Below are 14,653 nucleotides of genomic sequence, written 5' to 3' on the forward strand. Positions count from 1 at the left end.
ACATGTATATTAGATCAGTTATCAAAACTCATAAATTATACCTCCAAAATGTTAGTATCATGGATTTGGAATGAATTTGAAATCCTTTGACTCCTTTCTTTGCTATCTTCTAACTAGGATTTTGGTTAAGGTTCATAACCCATCAGTTTCTTCATCTACAAAATAGAGGATAATAGTTGTTCTTATCTTTACCAGATTAGTAAGTACAAATGAGATAGTGTATAACGCATGAAGAATCATGACATATAGCAAGTGTTCAAGAAATGGCAGCTATTTAAAACTGCTTCATTACTCCTCAGTATAGGCACACATTCCTCAAGGGGGAGATTTACTTACTAAATCTTGTCTTGAATTATTCTCCATTTTGTTTTGTTTTGTTTTTGTTTGTTTGTTTGTTTTTTGTTTCTGAGATAGGGTTTCTCTATGTAGCCTGGGCTATCCTGGAACTAGCTTTGTAAATCATTCTGGCCTGGAACTCACAGAGATCTGCCTGCCTCTGCCTCCAGAGTTCTGGGATTAAAGGCATGCACACCACCCAGCTCTTTCTTTGTCGACTTAAAAGGTTGCATATTTTTTAAAGTTAAATTTGATGTTTGAAAGTAATAGATGCTTACATTCAAAAGCTAAACTGACTTTAAAAGCTTACAAATAAAAGATCAGTCTTGTTCTACTTTTACCAACTTCTGATCTGTATTTCTAGAGTGATAGTGATTTTAGCTACTTATATATTTCCATAGAAAGTCCTCGTACCAATGCCTTAGCTTTATATTGCTGTGAATAACTGATTTGAGAAAAACAACTTTAAGAAGGAAACATTCATTTTGACTCACAGTTTCAGAGGTGTCTGCCCCTAGTCAGCACACACTGAAGACATTACGGCCAGAAGACCACTGATGGTGAATGTGGTGTTCAGAACATAGTAGTTTACTTCATGCTATATGGAAGAGGGAGAGCAGGGATGACATACTCTTCAAAGGAACCCTTATCTCCCAGTAACTAACAACCCCTAGAGACTAACTTCCCCCAACCAGGTGCCACCACTCACAACTTCCTAACCATGTCATCACTATATGAGTCCATCAATTTATTACGTGAAAGGCCTTATGATTTTATCACTCTTGATACCTAGATATACTAGCTTTGATACCTAGATATACTAGCTTTGATACCTAGATATACTAGCTTGGAACCTTTTGGGAAATAATTAATATCTAAACCAAAACCATCAATATTTCTTGATCACTCAATTATTAGATAGTATTAGTTACCTTTTTAGTATGGAGGCAAAAATTTGGCTTAAAACAATACAGTTTCACCAGTTCTTTTAGCTATCATCCTATGTCTGTAAAGTCAAAGGCAAGCACTTTAACACTGCTCCTTATCCACTCCTGATGTCCTATTTAAATAATTTTGATTATGTAAAATCACTGTAGAGCCATGTAAAATTTTAATTTGACTTATTTGTTTTCTTGAGCAACTTCCTTTTTTACTTCAGACTTAAAAAAAATAGTTCTTTGTTTGCTTGTTTTACTTCTGGTGGAAGAGGGGTGTCTATCACTAATTTCTTACTAATTTTTCCATAGGGCTATAAGTCCATTCTTTTTAATACTATTCTCTGTATAGTCAAACACATCAAGTAATGAAGATGTTATTCTCTCTATTAGTGCATCCCTCCTGGACCTTCCTTTTTCTTTCCTTTAAGTCTCTTCAGATGTGCCACATAACTGTTTGCCTCGAATTGCCATTCATTAGCATCCAGAGAATTCTTTCTTTTTCTTTAATGCGTATATCTGCTTTCTAGGTCCTATGTATTCTTTCTTGCTGTATATTCTTACTTGGTAGAATTTATATTCCAGTAGCTTCCTGAAAATGGAAGTTAAATTTTATATCATTAGGCTATACCTGGGATAGAGGGCTAATTTAATGGCATAGCACTTGTGTGGCCTTCATGATATCCTGGATTTGATCACCAGTAAATTACAGGCAGGCAGGCAGGCTCGTACGCACGCACACACGAACGCACACTCACACCATGTACTACCTCTCATCAGTGTGCAGTCATTGTTCTTCCAGACAAGTCTATTTATACTACTTAGCCAAGTATTTTTACTTCCAAATTTTTACTGTTTCTCTGGGTTGGAATGCTTCCTGACCCCATCTTTTTAATGGACAATTCTAGAACATTGCTTGCCTTTAATACCAAGAGTAATTACTAGAATGCATCTGCTTCTCCTTTTTGAAAGCAGAACCATATTAGATCATCCTCAATCTCATTGGACTTGTGCCATTCTCTATGATTATGAACCTCATCTGTCAGTACCCTAGGATGTAATTAATATAGTCTATTTGGAGCACAAAAATAAGGAGCTCTGATCTCATCTGAAGAAGTGACATTTAAGCTAAGATCTGAAATATGAATAGCTAACATAAGTAAAAGCATTCCAGCGGAGATGGTTGCCTGTGCAAATGCTATTGAGAAGAAGACAGCTTGGAAAACATAAATAATGAACTGAATCAAGTTATATAAGTCAGGGGGGACAGTTTCCTACTTGAGGCTAGAGAGGAGAGCAGGAGTTAGAGAATTCAAGATCTTGTAGGTGATATTTGGGAGGATTTTGGCTTTTGCTAAAAGTTAAAGGAAGTGTAGCAGGCTTTCTTTGGTGCTACCAATCAACTCCAAAATCATGACACAGAGACTTAATATTAGTTATGAATGCTCAGACTTATTTACTGCATGTTCCACTAGTTCTTATAACTTTAACTGTTTCTCTTCATCTATGTTTTACCTTGTTTTTTTTTTTTGTTTTGTTTTGTTTTGTTTTGTTTAGCCTTTCCTTCATTCTGTATTACTTACTTTGTGTTTGTCTGTCTGGCAACTGCCTGGTTGTCCCTGGGAATCTCCCTTTCTCCTCCCTTCTCCTCTCTCTCATTCTTTCTTGTGCCTATATGATTCCTCTTACTTATTTTTCTGTCTGCCAGCCACGTCTATCCTTCTATGCCCTAGCTATTGGCCATTTGGCTTTTTATCAGCCCAATCAGGAGCCTTAGGCAAAGTATAACAGCAACACACCTTTACATAATTAAACAAATGCAGTATAAACAAATGCAACACATCTTTGCACAGTTAAAGTAATATTCTACAACAGGGATGCCCATAAAAAGTCATAAGTTTTCATGTTTTTATAGTATTTTGAGACAGGGTCTCTATGGTCAAGGTCAGCCTGGGCTATAATCCTGCCTCATCCTCCCAAGAACTAGGGTTACAGGCATGAATTAACATACCACCATGAGGGGAGTGATTTGATCTATTTTTCAAAGATTACTGTGATTGTTGCATGAACAATGATTTGGAAAGGATCAACAGAAAGGATAATATGAAAAAAAAATTGTCTTAAACATCAAGGTTAGCCTTGCAAAGGAGAAGGACATTTTGTATATGCAAAAATCATCACAGGAGGTATCTGAAAGCATAGCATATCCAGTCAGATTTCAACTTGCTGATAATGGGCAACTTAGATTTGGAACTACAGTTTTGGGGTTTGTTTGTTTGTTTGTTTGTTTGTTTAAAAACTTTTAAGACTGGTACAGGAAGGGGGGTCCTCCTCCAGCCCACCTCTCCCTCTTCGAGTCCTATGGCCACCAGACACCTTCTGCCACTGAATCCCTTAGAAGGATCTAGAGGCAGAACAAAGCATCCAGCATTGGCCACTATTACTGTCTTGACCCTCCAGCTTCTGGGGGAAAGAAGGGTAAGGAGGGAGGACACCTGGAGGCAGAACAAAGCATTCAGCATTGGCTTCAATTACTGTTTTGAACCTTCACCCTCCGTTAGAGAGGATAGGATAAAGCCTTGAACACATATGCACCAGGAGAGGGAGAGACCCCACCTGTACCCACTGGAAGAAGAAATGGAAAGACAACAGTATAAGAACACATCCAACAACAGAAAGACTTAAATGACACTACCAGAGTCTAGGGATTCTACCCAAGCAAGACCTGAACATCCCAATGCAAATGAAGCAGAAGAGAAGGACCTTAAAAACAACTTCATGAAAATGATAGAAGCTCTCTAAGAGGATATAAGAAAATCCCTTAAAGAAATGGAAGAAAAAAACAAAACAACAACAAAAAAATGCAATGCAAGAAATCAACAAATCTCTTAAAGAAAGCATGGAAAGCCAAGAAAAATCAAACAGATGAAGGAAACAATTCAAACAGTTCCAGACCTGAAAACTGATATAGAGACAATAAACACAACACAAATTGAGGGAATGCTGGAAATACAAAAGCTGGGTAAATGATCAGGAACTACAGAAGAAAGGATAAGCAACAGAATACAAGCGATGGAAGAGAGAATCTCAGGCACTGAAGATAAACTAGAGGAAATAGACTCATCAACCAAAGAAAATCTTAAATCCAACAAATCCTTAACATGAAATATCCAGGAAATATAGGACACCGTGAGACTGGACCAAAATAAAAGTCCCTTGCCTCATAATAATCAAAACACCAAACATACAGTATAAGGGAAGAATAGAATATTAAGAGCAGCGAAGGAAAATGGCCAAATAACATGTAAAGGCAGGCCTTTCAGAATTACACCTGATTTCTTCATGGATAGATGACAAAATATTTTCTTCAAATCTTGCTAAATGTTAATGGACTAAATAATGAACTAAATATTGTTAACAGTAGTTCTTATTTGATAACTGTTTTGTTATATATTTTACTATGTTAAAGTTAAAACCCTTCTTTTCATTTTAGACAGAAAAGATGAGATGATGGGAGATGTCATTCTGTAAATATGTTCCTCTTATTGGTTAATGAATAAAGCACAGTTGGCAAATAGGGAGGCAAGATAGGTGGGACTAGGAGACAAGGAGGATTTTGGGAAATGTACTAGAGAGCAGTCAAAATGTAGGGAATTGAGAGGAGAGGTCCGGACCCTCCCTCTGGTAAGATAAGACTACATGGAAATGCTTAGATTAATAGAAATGAGTTAATATTTATGGCAGAGCTTGCCAATAAGAAATGCAAGTAACAGGCCAACAGTTTTATATCTAATATAGCGTCTCTATGTGTTATATCCTAATTTTCTCATATATATTTTAATGCTTATTGTTGTCAAGACCAGGCTGGGGAAAACCACAGAAACAGCTGACTTGATCAAGTGTGAACCCATGGACCTCAATCTGACAGCTGTGGGGTGGGGGGTCGACCAACATAGGACCAAACTAGGCCCCCTGAACGTGGGTGCTAGTTAGGAGGACTGGACAGCCTATGGGTCTCTGGCAGTGGGACCAGGTTATATACTTGGACTTGAGGAGCCCTTTCACCATTCCCCATGGAGGGTTACTCACTTAGCATAGAGACACAGGCCTAGGCCCTATCCCAAATGACTTGACAAATTTTGATGATGGCTCATGGAAGGTCTCACCCTCCCTGGGCAGTGGTTGGGGGATGGTACAGGGGATCGGTGGGGGGCATGGGAGAATGGAGGGAACTGGGATTGATATGTAAAATAAAATTGTTTCTAATTTAAATAAAATTTATCAATATAAAACAAAACCTTTTAGGACTGACTTTGAAGATCCCCCATGGGAGGCCTCACCCTCCCTGAGGAGTGGATGGGGGAGTGAGATGGGGGGCTGGTGGGGAGCATGAGAAGACAGGAGGGAGAGAGAATTGGGATTGGTATGTAAAATACCATTGTTTTCAATTTATATAAAAATTTACTTTAAAAAATCTTTTAGAACTAAGTAGAAGGTGTTATTCAAACTAACCATTCACTTCCTGCTGATTTACTGCATTCTACTTTGATCTCCTTCACCAGGTGGTTAGCATGTTGTTCCCTAGGGTTTATTCTGCATTCCTTCTGGTAATCTTTTAAAGTAGGATGGGAGAATGTGCAAAAGGCATGGAGTAAAGACAGAGAATGGCTCCTGAGTGGTTTGCACTGAAATGGCAAATGGTTTGCTCTTTCCCATCCCTTGGTTTCAAGATTTATCTCTAGTCAAGTTGAGAAGAGCTCAGGCTCCTTCCTGAATCCCCTGAAAACTGTGGCTTCTGCTGGAGTCAGCTGACACCCAGGAAGAGTTGGCATTATGTGCCATTACTGGCTGTGACAGTTTCAGCAGGAGATAGTTTCTGTAGCTGTTTATGGAACTGGCTGAATAGAAATATTAGCTGATTGTCTGCTTTTCATAGTCATCCACAACACCTAGAATTTTCTTTGGCAACTGGGAAAAGGCACTAAAAAGAACAAAATTAAACTCTTGTCTTAAAAAGTCACAAAGGATTGACTCTATGGGGTGTATGTGAGAGCAACTCTAATTTCTGATTGAGATTGAGATATAAGAAAAACTACTTTTGCATGAATCTCATGTTTTGGTAAGCACTGTTTGATTGGTATAGAATTTAATTTTTATAATGGAGCAATTTAGTCAGGACTCATGAATATAACTGTTGCACTGAAATAATTAAGGATGACAAAGAGTAGGATTCTAATAACAAAATGAAATGTGAGTGACAATTCTTACTATATCCTGAGGGATCTTAAAGTCGCTGCTTTTAAATTTGCAGTAATATATTTTAAAAAATGTGAGAGAGAACACTAAGAAATTTTTGAGTGTCCAGTTTTTAAAGTTTATCTGTACAAATCTATAAGCAGAGTGTATTTCCTTCCATCTGCTTAACAAAACTAGATGTGGAAAAATATTTACTAGTCAGAACGCCCATCTCAAACTGTCTGAATTAGTTTTCTACTGCTTATTTGTTGAAAAGTTTGTATTTCATTGATAAAGACTCTAGACTCCTGACTAGATTGTTATCAAACTTGTCAAGGCATATCTGGTCCCCTATCCTCAATGAGCCAATTAAAAGAGCCAAATTAAAAGTGGAAAGCAGAAAAATATTCATTCAATGTGGTCACATTGCTAAAAGACAAAGAAAGCCAGAAGCAGTCCCCTCCAAATACCTCTCCCCAAAAGGACATGCACAGCAAAGCAGTTTATAAATATGGTTCTACCTAACACCCATCCTATCATTACCAGGACTTCAGTCTCATATTTTAAGGTGATCTGACAAATTGTTAGAACTGTGTAAAATCTTTTATCTGCACAAGTTCACTCTGAAGCCGGGCTTTTCCTTCACTAAATAAAAGATTCCTAGGTAAATCCCATTTCTGACCACATACATTACAGAATGAGTGGTAATTAGTTCCTTCACATCCTATTCCAGTATTCCGAATAGTAGTTATTCAGCAAATAATTAGTAAATGGAATTAAAATAGTTTCCGTGTTCAATAAAAGTAAAGCCAGTGGGAGGAAAAACTCTATTTAAAACCAATTCTTTGCAGTAGAGAGCATGAACTTAGATCTGTGTTGTCAATTAAGTATCCAACTACCTCATTAGTACAAGTTTAAAAGTTCTTAAAAATCATTAGACATATCATTAAGTGTGGGGAAACAGGAACCATAATATAGGAGAAGTAGAAATGGTTGATTTTACCTCTAGGCAGTTTGGACCATTTAGAAACTAATTTAAATCTTCCACATTTGCAGTTTATTGTGGTTGGGCTTCCCCTTGATCACAGAAACAAGGTCAAACTTCATAGCGTGTTTCTAAGGATGCTTTGGGGTTTTAGCTTTCGTTTATCACGTCCCGCCTACATGTGTCCTGGTTCCTGCCTTGACAGAGTGGCTGTGTTTTTTCTTAGGTTGCCCTGTACTTTTCCTTTTCAACTGACCTCTCCCTCTCTACCTGGACTTTGTTCCCTGGGCTCCTCCAAAACCTTCCCACATTCCAAGGCCTGGGTTAATCTCCAGCAGCTCTGTTTATAGGCTTGGCCCAAAGAAAATTTCATCGTTTTCAGGAACGCTTTCCGGAGACATTATATCCTCTCCTCTGAGTCCTTTGGCATTAGACACCATTACATTCTAACGTGTAGTGTTCATGTGTTTGTACCTTGTAACTTCAATGCAGCCAGCCTGCTGGGAAGTTCTTTTAATACATCACTGTCCAGCTTCTGGAAAGAAAACACCCAGTAAATGTTTGTTGAAATCAAACTAACCTTCAGGGGGTAAAATGGGAAGTGCCCTAGCATCACAATAAAAGTCCTTCAGGACTTCGTAGTAGGTCAACGGAGTAGCTGAGTCCAATCCTTCTAGGCTGGCAGGAGAACTTGCTTCTCTTTACAGAACACCTTTTATTCACTGCTTTAAAGTCTTTATGAAAGAATTCGAAAGTTTTAAGCTCACAGCCTGGGGCTCCGCCTCAGAGGGCAGTGGAAAAGGGGGTGGGAATAGGGAAAGTTACTCAGGCTCAAGGGGATTCTTGACCAAGCTTTCGTTTTTAGGTTTTAAACTTTTGTACTTTCCAATTTTAAGTTAGCAAGTTGAGGGCGTGCAAGATTTAACGCTGAGTCAAAGTTGAGGTCTGGGTGAGGTTTTTCAGCTTTGAGAGCTTTATGTGATGTATCCTCCTCATCACGTTTCCCACAGCTAAGAATCTACCCAGTGTTTCAGATTTCCACGCACGCAGCTCCTAAAGAGAACCTTGGTTTAGCCCCTTAGTCTCTGCAGCTTCCTTCTAGAAGCAACACTGAGCAAACCCTAGACGGGCATAGGGGGGAGCTCCCAGTCCACAGTAACAGGCTGAGAGAACCGTTGGACTACGACTCCCAGGGTGCACTGGGAACATCGAAAAGGGCGGGTGAGCGAGGAGAGGGTGGCAGGGAAATCCCGCCCCGCTGCGCAGCAGCGACGACACAAAGCCCGACTTTACAACCTCCCAGAGAAAGTGGAAGTAAGAGGGCTTAGGTGGGGTAGCTAGACGAAAGCAAACCAAAACCGAGGGGAAGAAGAAAAAAAAAAAAAACCCTGAAAACCCAAAATACGAGCAGGGGTAGAGGGTGCAGGCGGGGACCGAGAGGGGAGCCCGGCACGTTTGTAGCCTAGGAGGGGGCGGCTTTTGTACTCGCGCCCCGCCCACCCCGCCCCGCCCCGCCGGCCCCGCCCCGCCCCGCCGGCCCCGCCCCGCCCCGCCCCGCCCGCGCTAGGGTCTCCACGGTCTCCCGCTCAGTCCCGAGCGTTTCCTCACAGAGCGGCCCCTCCCGCTCAGGAAGCGGGGGCGGCCGGCGGCGTCGAGGTGGGCCGTACCGAGGCTCCCGTCGGCCGGGCGAAAGCGCGGGGCCGGTGAACGGCGGCAGCGGGCGAAGCGGCCGAGTTAGGGCCGGGCTGAGGGGGGACCCAGGGGCTCCTCCTCGCAGACACCCGGTAGTAGTGGCGGGCGAGGCGCGGGGCCGCCCCCGGGGGCGGGGAGGGGGGCGCCCGCCCAAGGCGGCGGCGGGGAGCCGGCCGGGGGCACAGCGGCGGGGCGAGGGCGCCGACGGGCAAGCCCAAGCGCTCTCCCCCGCCACCCCCTGGCGCTCCGAGAGCCCGGCGCTCACCCGCCATCCCTCCCCCGCGCGCCGGGCTCGCTTCTAGGCGGGCTGCGGCGGGAGCGGCGCCAGGCGCTGCCGGGGCCAGATAAGGGGAGCGACGGGGTCGCCGCCCCCGGGCCGGGCGGGCGGGCGGGGGGGGCGGGCCACGGGGAAGGCGGGGCGGCGAGCGCGCGGGGCGGCCGGGCGGGGGCGCGCAGGGGCGAGGAGGGCCGGCGGCGGGGCAGCCCAGCGAGCGAGCGAGCGAGCGAGCTAGCCGTCCGCTTTGCGGGCCCACGCCGCAGTGTGTTCCGTGGACGGCGCCTTGGCAGACAGCCCCGCTGGAGCCCGGGCTCGGCAGCCCGCAGCCTCGGACGCGATGTTCCGCCGGACCTTGAATCGCCTGGTGAGTGCACTCCCCGCCGCTCCAGGCGGACCGGGGCGGGGGAGGTGGGGTGGGGAAGCCGGCTCGCTGGTCCCTTCGCTCCGTCCCCGCTCGAGGTGTGACCGGGGCGGGGGCGGCAAGCGGGACGCGCCGGCCTCCCTTCCCGTGTTAAGGGAAGCGGGACGCCGCGCGTGGCCTGGGTGGGGAGGCAGGTAGGGCTCTCTGCGGTCCCACCCCTGCCTCCGGGACCTCGCAGCCCCGGCGCTGAGGAACTCTTGACTCCGGACTAGTCAGTCGGTCGTCTTGGAGCAGCGGGCGCGGGGAACTCGGGGTGCGGTGGAGGGGGGGGGCTCCCCCGGGGATCCCTCAGTTTCCCAATTAGCGAAAGATGGCGTGTGATTATCGGGGAGGAAGCCGCCTTTTGTTTCCTCTGCCACGAGCACATGGAGGTAAACCTAGATCTGTCACTGTGGCCCAAAAGAAGTGGACGGGGCCAAGAGAGCCCGAGGCTAGTGCACGACTCAGCCTCGCCCCAGCTTCGGGCGGGTCGGCTGCTGACCAGAGGCCGGGCAAACTTTGAGGACTCAGCCTCCAACCTCACCTTGAGGGCAAGGGAAAAAAAAAGAGACGGCCGCTGGCACGGTGGGCTGGGGCCAGCAGCAATGGCCCAGAGGCTGCCCGCGCTGCAGAGCCAGGATCCGCCTAGCAGAGGACCTTCTGCTTCAGGCTGGGAGACGAACCTGCAGCTGAGCTCCCCTGGCTGGACACCTTGCCCCTCCCGAGCCCCGAAAGAAAGAGGAATTGCATTTCTACGGGGCGGGGGGGGGGAGGGGAGCGATCTCTGGCTGCTACTGACTTTTTGCATTAACCTGTTTCTTCAGAGGGTGCATAAAGAACGGAGAAAGTACAGCAGTTTACTTACAAGCTGCCTTTTGTAGCAACTTCCCTAATTTCCAGAGGAGGTGGCGGGAATAGGATTTCATTTCTTTCCAGGATATGAAAGAAAGTGTTCATCATTTTTCCCCCTGTATTTAAGGGGGAAATGCTGAGTACGTCCCCAGTCACTCTTAGCATACACGTAAGAACTTGAAAATTTGCTACCTTTTGTGGAGTCATGTCTAATTAAGTCACTGGTGAGATAGTTTTCGAAGGTGGGATGAATTTGCCCTTATTTTTTTTCCTACATTTGAAACTTTCACAAATGCCCCCTGCTTAATAATCACAATTAATAGTTCCCTTTTAGGATATCATCAGAATAATTTACTCTCTTGAGGTTGTGTTAAATGTTTATTTCACTCAGAAACACGCAAAGGTGGGGGTGATTAGTACCTGTGGCACTTAGCAGCAAAGGTTGTGCATATCAAGGATCTCCAGAGCCATGGCAAATGGTTTGTCCTGGATGCTTTGCTGAAGCAAGTGACTAAAATTTGTTGTCACTTTTAGCCTGAGACTGTAAAAGAGCATTGTACCTCCTTGTTCTGTTTCACATAGGTTCTTGTGATTTTGAAGTGTTGTTTGGGGGTGATAAAAAGGAAAAGGTGATAAGAAAGCTAATTGTAATTCCTAGGAAAAAGGGTAATCTTCACATGGCACCCATATGTTACAAAAATAACTGTTCTCCAAGTCATGCTAAATTCATTAGCACAAAGTAAAGATGCTGACCTCCTCATCCCCATTTTTTAAGGCTTTGGACATTTGAGATTAAACAGCCAGTGTTGATCCAAAAGCAGTTTTCTTTTGCTGACAGTGATCTGCATCGCCTCTGTAAAAATTAAGCAGTGCTGGCCAACAAAGCTAGGGCATGCAGTAGAATTTGCAGCAGTTGTTAAGGTGCCAGCCTGCTAGTACTTCGAATTTCTCCCAAGATTTCTGCAGAGACTCTCTTTTGCTAATACTAAAGGGAGCTTTGACCTCATTGTTTCAACCAAGAGGTCCAGCTGCTTGCATTTTACTGCACAACCCTGACTATTGTAAGTCCTAGGAATTTGTTCCAGTGTCATAAGATGGAAGGTTCTTAGGAGTTCTGTCTAAGCCCTAGGCCTAGAGCAAGGAATTAAACTGCAAATCATTGCACTGAATAAACCATCCAACATTTTCAAATTCTCACTGCTAAAAGTGGCATTAAATTTGGGGGCTGGGGTGGGCAAAATTTAAATCCTTACATTAGTAAAGCATCCACTATTGTCATCTACATGGAGCACATTCTTTTAGTAGTACACACATTTAAATCACTAGATTAGTAAATTAAAGACTTAATTGGAACTTACACAGCCCAGTAGATGTAGTCCAAATTCTGTGTTACCCTTACAATTGTTTTAATATTTTAGAGATATGACTATGAATTCTCTCAAAATCAATTATGCTTTTTTGGCAGTCATGTGCATCTGAAATTGACTTGAATGCTATATAAATTATAGTGGTGTTAGTTACAATTGTTGGTCATTGAACAGTAGAAGACTATATGTTAAAATAAGGCTTTCTTTTTATCTTAAACCTGTTATGGGAGGCACGAATCACTTAGAAATCACATCATCTTCATATAGCTCAGTTGTGTTTGTGAGTCATATTTAAAATGCCATTTCTTTCCCCAGCTCCTCTTTTTGAACTGGAAGAAATAGTGATTAATTGTTCTTTTAAAAGGCATGGCCATGGCATGACATCTTTGCCACTAAAAATTGTCCTTTCTGATAAATTACAACTTTAAAAAAAATTGCAACAGGGTTTCATGTAGTACAGATGGCCTTAAACTCAATGACCTTGAATTCCTGATCCTTACTTCACCTTTCAAGTCCTGGGATTGCAGGTGTATTTTACAACTGCTAATACCAATTTCCTTTCCACAGCCTTTTGTGGGTTTTTCCATGCTTGTTTGTTATTTTGAGACAGTATCTCTTATCTAGCTTCACCTCTCCTGGTATTCACTGTGTAGACCAAGCTAGCCTTGAATTCAGAGACCCACCAGCCACTGCCTCTGGAGTGCTGGGATCAAAAGCATGTGCCACAATATAGCTTCTTTACTGCTTTTTGCAGATAGTGTTGTTCCATAGTCTAGGCTGGCTTTGAGCTCTCTCCATCCACTACCTTAGCTTTCTTGGTGCTTGGATTACAAACTTTCATCATTATGCCTAAGTTTTGACAGTTTGAGGTGGAAGGAGATTATTGGATTTAGTGTACAGCATTTTGGGGAGTTAGACCTGTGGGGAGTGTCTTAAGAACATGACTTGTTCCTAGTCAGCATCTCTGTAAAACCAACAAATATGTAATAATAGCTTTGCCTGTTCAATTAATTTGCTACAAAAGTGTATTTAATTGGAAGTCTGGACTAGTTGAAATTTAGGGTGGACTTCGAAGTCATTCTGTCTTGTAATAAAATTTGTAGTGATTATAGGAATTTTATAGTTTTGTATAAACTTTTGTAATCTATGAGCTTAAAGGCATATTGATAGTCTGTCACAAATTTCTCTTTTTTAGTTTATTTTTTCTTGCTAAAGGCTCAAATAAAATATTTTGATAAAGTAAATTAGGTGATTTTGGTGAGTGGTTGCTGTCAGTTTAATTTGTTGAAAGGATAATAGACAGCACAGATCATTGATAATAAGAGCTTATTAGTAGCATGGACAAGTAGAGTAAATTTCTATCATTGATTCTATAAGTACTTAAACTATATTGGTTCTATAAAGAAAATGCCTTACCAAAGAGACAGGGAATTTAAGCTGCATCAAAAAGAATAAAAATTTTAAATAAGGCTAAAACATTAATAAGTAACTGATTTATTACTTTGAGTTCAAGGTAATGCTACTTTAATAAAACAATATGTATAAAGGCAGTTATCAAAATAATTCAAGTAACTGCTTTTGTTCCAGGAGCAAGAAAGTTTTTGGCTTCCTTGTGAAATTATAAGGGTAATTATAAGTTTTTTTTTCCATTTCATTTCCCTAGTAAATTTGTCCTAATATTGGTGAGTGTCAAATATACTGATTTTATTTTGCTGTGTTTTAAAATATATCTGCATATATTGCAATATTTTTGCATTCATGGAACTGTTACCATAGATCTATACATTTTGACATCTACCCTTACCTAAAACCTGTATTGCATTCACATAGATATCCTTTTTACTTAAGAGCAATGCTTTATAGTGAGCCCTGTTCTTATTCAGAGTGATTTCAGAGTGATTTAAGAGTGAAGAGTTCTAGTTTATGGGCATGAGGGTGGGTAAACCACACACCGATTATTTGTTTTCTAAGAATTACAATATATATGTATAGATGTGAAATGCTGAAGCTATACTGACCATAATATATTCTTTTGTAGGTGATTTAGTCATTTTGTGGTATAGAGAGCATTGTTTCATTCAACAAATATTAAGCAGCTTTTACTTACTGGGCACTGTGGTAGATTCTGGGGGATATATTGTGAGCACTGCAGACAAGATGCCTATCCTCAGATGCTTTATTATATCCATAACTATAGCTACAGATGGCACTTGTGTAATTTATGTTATTCCACAAAATTTGATCTTTATGAATAAGCTAATGTTATATACTTACTATTTATTTGTCTTAATACCCAAAATAGATTGTGTAATTTATTATTTTCTAGTTGCTTTGTTGTCAGATAAAATTATGATTGTAACTGACATCTTTGATATGGTTGGGAAGTTGTTCTTTTGAAAATAGTTGTTAAGCTGACCCTTTTGCAAAGTGAGAAACCTATTTAGGAGTGATCCACTGTAACTTGAGGATAAAAAGTTAATAAGCCTCATTTCTCCCTTCCACTCCCCTCTCCTCTCTTTGAAGAGTCTTGCCAGGTAGCCCTGGTTAGCCTATGCCTATTCCCTTTGGACTTCT

At 42.2% G+C, this 14,653-nt stretch overlaps 1 protein-coding gene across 7 annotated transcripts in view; it reads left to right on the top strand.

The window, feature by feature from the left end:
* Positions 1 to 9,776: 9,776 nt before the first annotated feature.
* Positions 9,777 to 14,653, top strand: part of Atp11c (ATPase phospholipid transporting 11C) — a 166,449-nt gene continuing 161,572 nt past the window's right edge. For all 7 annotated transcript variants that reach the window (XM_051179127.1, XM_051179123.1, XM_051179122.1 and 4 more), the window contains exon 1: positions 9,777 to 9,824. In XM_051179127.1, the coding sequence (XP_051035084.1) occupies positions 9,798 to 9,824 (27 nt within the window). In that variant the 5' untranslated portion in view covers positions 9,777 to 9,797. The remainder of the gene's footprint in view (positions 9,825 to 14,653) is intronic.

This window comes from Phodopus roborovskii, unplaced genomic scaffold (genome assembly GCF_943737965.1).
Source record: "Phodopus roborovskii unplaced genomic scaffold, PHOROB, whole genome shotgun sequence".
NCBI classification, from domain to species: domain Eukaryota; kingdom Metazoa; phylum Chordata; class Mammalia; order Rodentia; family Cricetidae; genus Phodopus; species Phodopus roborovskii.